The sequence below is a fragment of the Patagioenas fasciata genome, chromosome Z (genome assembly GCF_037038585.1).
Source record: "Patagioenas fasciata isolate bPatFas1 chromosome Z, bPatFas1.hap1, whole genome shotgun sequence".
In the NCBI taxonomy this organism is placed as follows: domain Eukaryota; kingdom Metazoa; phylum Chordata; class Aves; order Columbiformes; family Columbidae; genus Patagioenas; species Patagioenas fasciata.
Window position 1 is genome coordinate 65,780,108 of NC_092560.1, and position 6,000 is coordinate 65,786,107.

The window sequence follows — 6,000 nt, forward strand, 5'->3', positions numbered from 1 at the left end:
GGTTCTTAGGGACATGATTTAGTGCTGGGGTTAGGTTATGGTTGGTCTCAATGATCCTGAGGGTCTTTTCCAACTGAAATGATTCTAAGTTTCTGTATGTCTTGCCAACAATTGTATCCCCAGGATGCATCAATTAACCTGAAATGAACTACGACCATCTTTTAACATGTAATACTTCTGGTGGTTTGGGTGTGTTTTGGTTTGGTTTGTTTTTTTCTGTAGCCAAAACTCATCACCATGGTTTGTCTGTTTTTAGAAGACATAAAGTGCAGCTTCTGTGGAGTATATCAGATCTGTACATAAGTGGAGGAAGAAAACTCGCTGTTTTGTCAACAACATGACTCTGTGAGGTAGAGGGTAATGAGACTTGAAGTTGTCCATCTAAATCTCTTTGTTATTGTAACAACCTGTAAAGTAAGAGTTTCAAAAGTGAGCAAAATCTGTCCAGCTTTATCTGCCTTCTTGTTTTCTCTATGGTCTTTTCATTTGTCCGTACCAAATTAAACTGCCTACCTTGCACATCACTCCTGTCCTTGCCATCTCTCAGCTCTTGCTCCTTGACTGTGGGGAGGAAGGAGAACAGCAGGGGACATAGCTGCTGCCCAGCCTTGCAGTTCAGCTCTTGCTCAGCTCTCTTTCACTTTTACAGCCTGCAAAAACAATGCATTTTTCTTGTCCCGAATACATAATTTGTGCTGACATTTCACCTTCTCTCCCAGTGTGGAGCACATCAAGTTAGTACTGATTCAAAAAAGGTCAACTAATGAATGAACAATGTTATAGGGTTTTTTTTCAGCTAAGCAAAGGTTTTCTTGACCCTGCTGAGCTTTGGCTCTGGATAGATAGTTACTGTCAGAGCTGTGGCTAAGACTTGGATCAATCATTTTTATTGATTGGTTATAAATTACTAGTTATTGGATGGTGTTAGAATTATTTTCATGTCCCATGGTTTAGTTGACTGCCCTTTGAAAAAAAATATTTTGGTATTTTTTTGTTTTGCTTTATTTTTTTATAAACTCTTCTAGAATTTTGCTTTAAGGTCTGGTCCTGGAAAAATAGCTCCTCTCTGTAGTTATCAGCAATGTGGTGAAAAATGCTGCTTGAAGTTACAGTACATATGGGTTCAAAGCTATCATGGCAGTATTTATATGGATGTGTAAGGTGCCAGACTGATGTTGTTTGTAAGATAGCCTCCAAGGGATGCAACTGTAGGGAATGCAGAAGATCGGATCAAAATGCCAGGTCTTCCTGTACATGTAACAAATACCTGTCCGTGTTTGGACAAGCGAGTGTGTGTAACTGAGGAGTTTGGTCACAAGGTGTCACCACAGTACTGATTTTTGTTACCGTATAACCGCATCCACTTAACAAATGTAGCAACATTTGGAAATGGCCGTTGCCCCGTGAAATGCTGTAAGGAGAGTGCCCCTGTGTGTGTGATACTTTAATTCACGGTGAGGCTGGGGAATCACATTCAGTGAGGTGTGGGACCTACAGGGGCTTGTGTAATTCAGGCCTGGGTGGGATCTCTGCCTTTCACTGTGCAGTTGGTGCCGCTTAATTTGTTTATTTAACTTGGCTGTTACTTGCATACAGTGTACATCACCTTCTGTCATGGTGGGAGGAGCTTGAAGTCATCTGTGGTTTTTATGATTATTACTGTATGTTAACCAATCAATTTTTAGAAAGCTTTCTGATACAGAAATTCTTGTATCATTTATAGAAAACCCTCAGCTGAATAGGAAATACTTAATGCTGTTGCTTCCCTCACCTCTTTAAATGTATAGACTCTTTTATATCAGGAGGATATCTTCATATTTATGATAAATACTTAGGTAGGATGGAGCTAAACTTTCTAGCTTGTTAAGTAGACTCTTGAGCAAAGGTGGAGTTCTTGGTGCTTAACAATTTTAGTGTTATCAGTAGATGTTTTGCTGATCTTGTATTTTGAATTCCATCCTCTATGCACACACAGTCACATGCTCTGTTAAGGCAGGAGAATCTGGCCTTTCAAAAAGCATTAGAAATAACTTCTGTGGAAATATTAAAGCCTGTGACCAACATGTGCTTCTGTGTACACACACCCCCACACACACTCAGTGCATGGCCACTGTTTCACCTGGGCAGGGCAGGAAGGGAGAAAAGAATGAAAACCTGAAGAAACAGAGAAATGCACAGAGTGGGTGTGCATTAGGTTGTCTCTGTGGCAGAAAGGCATTGACGCTTCTTCCAGTCTCTGAAATGGCAAAAGGCTGGAAGCAGAAAGCCAGCAAAGGCACAAAATTGGAGGAGATACTTTTTAAAATTTTTATTAAAAATAAACTCTTTCTTCATGACTGGCTTTGTTGGTTTTGTTTGGGTTTGAGGGTGGTTGGTTTGTTTTCTGCAGTGTAAGTCTACTTGTCATATCCTTAATCAAGACATGGCTTAACTAGCATCTTGTCCAAACTTTAAATGTACACAGAAGCTCTTCCAAGGAGGTTCATATAGTTTCTGTCTCTATGCCTATATCTGGGTAGGTCAGATATCAGGGAAATGCTCACATTAGGATCATAGAATCATTTGGGTTGGAAGAGACCCTCAAGATGACTGAGTCCAACTGTAATGTAACTCTGGCACTAAGCCATGTCCCTAAGAACCTCATCTACACGCCTTTTAAACACCTCCAGGGATGGTGATTCCAATGCTTCCCTGGCCAGCCTGTTCAAGTGTCTGACAACCCTTTCTGTGCAGAAATTGTTCGCAGTATCCAGTCTGAACCTCCCCTGGCACAATCCAAGGCCATTTCCTCTCATCCAACCACCTGCCACTTAGGAGAAGAGACCAACACCCTCCATGCCGCAGACTCCTTTCAGATAGTTGCAGAGAGTGACAGGGTTTCCCCTCAGCCACCTCCTCTCCAGGCCAAACAGCCCCGCAATGTCTTGTTGTAATGGTCAGCTATATGAATTTGACAACTCATTTTGCACCACAGGGTGGAGTGAAGAGCATGGCTTAAACTTTGCCTGACTGTTGGGTTTTTTTGCTTGCTTTTTTTAGGTGAAACATGGAACCCATTGAAGTTGCACTACCAACTACGAAATGTCCGTGAACGGTTAGCTAAAAATCTAGTGGAAAAAGGTGTACTGACAACAGAGAAACAGAACTTCCTTCTTTTTGACATGACTACGCACCCTCTCACCAACAACAATATCAAGCAGCGCCTCATCAAGAAGGTTCAGGAGGCAGTTCTTGACAAATGGGTGAATGACCCTCACCGCATGGACAAGCGCTTGCTGGCACTGGTTTATTTAGCCCATGCTTCAGATGTTCTGGAGAACGCTTTTGCGCCTCTTTTGGATGAGCAGTATGATTTAGCCACAAAGAGAGTGCGGCAGCTTCTGGATTTAGACCCTGAGGTTGAATGTATGAAAGCCAACACGAATGAGGTTCTGTGGGCTGTTGTAGCAGCTTTCACAAAATAACTGCATTCAGACTGAAGTGTTCTCCTTTCATGTAAACCAGTTGTTTCTCTTCTATTGACTATTCATGTTTTTCTGTAATTTGTACCTTCTTACATGATGAATCGGCTCTTGTTTGATGGGAATGATAAGTGGCGTATTCCCTCCTTCTCTGTGTATCTGTATACAGCATTCTCCTGGTACAAGAGACCTTCCTGTTTAAAAACAACAGTAAAAAGTTTTACTGCCATATTGGCATTCCATTTCCTATTCAGTTTGAGTTATCTGAAATACTTTGTTTAATCTATTTTTTCATCTCACTGTTATTGAAGTGGTTTAACATGGAAAGAACCTCAAGGAGAAAATGTGCATGCAGTTGGGACCACTAGTCTCAGCTGACACAGATGTGCGCATGCATCAATACTTCTGCAGTACAATTCACAACAGATTTAAAAGGGCCTTTTAAAATCACCAAAGCTACATGTTGGAAGTGTCTGTCAGGACATTTTATACACAGATGTTATTTCAATTGTATCTAACAGAATTACTTAAAAAGCAAAAATGCCATTAAGCAGCTTTGTCAATAGTTACTGTAAAATGCCCCGTAAATTTTACTTTCCATGCAAGTTTCTTGTGTACTTATATTTTCATTAGAACAATAGCTGAGTCATAAGGCTAGTATAGAAAGGTCCAATTGTTTCATAAACCAGTTTTGGGATGGAATACATTCCGTTATACTGTATATATAGTTCAAATTGTATATTAACAATACATCCCCATCTTAGTATTTTGCAAGATCTACTTAGTTGTACACCTGGTGCCCCTTATTTGCTGTCAGCCATGGCCATTCGATGGAAAGAAAGGCGTCCTGTAACAAGCATGTATGTGAAAGCTGTTTTGTTCCCAGTGTCCACAGAGTTTGCCATCCACGTATTCTCAGTCTATGCATTGCCTTTGGTAATTAGTGTACGGAAAGAGACTACTTTCTATCATTGTTTATAGTGTTTCCACACCCCCCTCTTTATGGAAGAGGCTCGTGACCAGTGCAATTCTTAGGTGCAGTTTTTAATTTTGTACACAAATAAATGGTTGTCTCTTAAACCTTATGATCTGTTTTACACTTTAAAAACCAAAAGTCAGTCCTAGCAGGTGTTGCATGTAAATGGTTAGCAAGTAATGACTGCAGTTCAGACAACTAAAATTTCTGTAATAGGACGCTCTGCTATATTTCAGTTTTTTACGTACAATTATGCTGATTAGCACACTATTGTAAAAAATATATAAAGAACTTGAGCTTTTTAAGATTTATTGCCTCTTTGCCATTGCTTATCTCACATTGGTTTCACAGTATAAATATTCTGCATTGAAAAAATTAAGCATTGATTTGTATTTTTTCTTTCCTCATAACGATGCAGACTTATAGTGGGGCTAACCGGTGTTTAGAAACTTCTTTGGTTAATATTCAGAGCAAGAATACTAGATGGTGTATAACTGTAGAGCTGAAATTTAAGGGAACCCTTAATCTGTATACTAGCTTTTTACCTACAGTAAATAAACTATGATCTTGAAAGTGCCTGAAACAGAGCAAGCATGTCATTTTTATTTTTTTGTTGCTAATTAGGAAAGGTTTTATTGCTTAACTGAAAGCTTTAGTTAATATTCTTCTTATTAGAAAGGGAGAGTTTATATTAAGTAGATCAAACTGACGTAATCAGTGGTGTGGCTCAGACCTGCAGGATTCATGGCTGAGACAGTTTGTCAGAGTGCAGCTGTGCCTGCCCTGGGGAGACCTCTTGTCTTGAGCACAACTCCACAGCCTCATCTGTGACTGGACTTACAATTTTGCTCTTCATTTTCTATCATTTAGATGCTTAAGTAGCTGACTTTAAATTGCAACCTAAATTCATTATACCTATATAACCTTTTTTAAACAAAGGTTTTTTAAATGGTCCTTAACATTTAATGGCACACTCTTCTGTCAGTTTTAAAATGCTGTTTCTTTAGAAAAATGGAATTAAAAGTATATTGTAAGATATTTCAAACTGGTTTACAAATAAAAAGTGTTCTGTCAGTTGTGAGATGCCATGTTTAAAACTTTGAGGAGCTTGGGCATGAACTTTGGATGTTTTCTTTTAAACATTTCAAAATCTGATTGCTGTAAGTGGAGGAAAAATGAAAGTTGCCATCTTGCTGTTACATTTCACAGCTTATAAAATACTTTACTTGATACTATATGCTAACTCTGCTTTCATTGTCTTGTGCTGCTGTGATCTGTTTTCTCATTTTCTCTTGCTCTTTGAGAGGAAAGAAAAGTGATTAGGTGGAAAGGTCAGAAAAATAGTGACGTATTCAGGAGCAAGTTAAGTGCACAAAACTTTTAAAACTTTGAAAATCTAAGCTACTTGAAACATGCTTCAGGCCGAAAGTATCTTTCATAGTCCCTTTTCTGTCCTGTCATCTCCATTCTGTATATTCTGTGTTCCTTGTTCCTGCTCTTTTCGTGTTAGGTTGTGGAGGATATTGGAGTTTTGTCACCCTTGCAGCCAACATGGTTTCAAAG

The 6,000-nt window shown here is 39.2% G+C and overlaps 1 protein-coding gene across 1 annotated transcript in view; it reads left to right on the plus strand.

Moving 5' to 3' along the window:
* Positions 1–5,024, plus strand: part of GOLPH3 (golgi phosphoprotein 3) — a 31,690-nt gene extending 26,666 nt beyond the window's left edge. The window contains exon 4 of the mRNA XM_065861150.2: positions 3,040–5,024. Within this exon, the coding sequence (XP_065717222.1) occupies positions 3,040–3,464 (425 nt within the window). The 3' untranslated portion in view covers positions 3,465–5,024. The remainder of the gene's footprint in view (positions 1–3,039) is intronic.
* Positions 5,025–6,000: the final 976 nt, after the last annotated feature.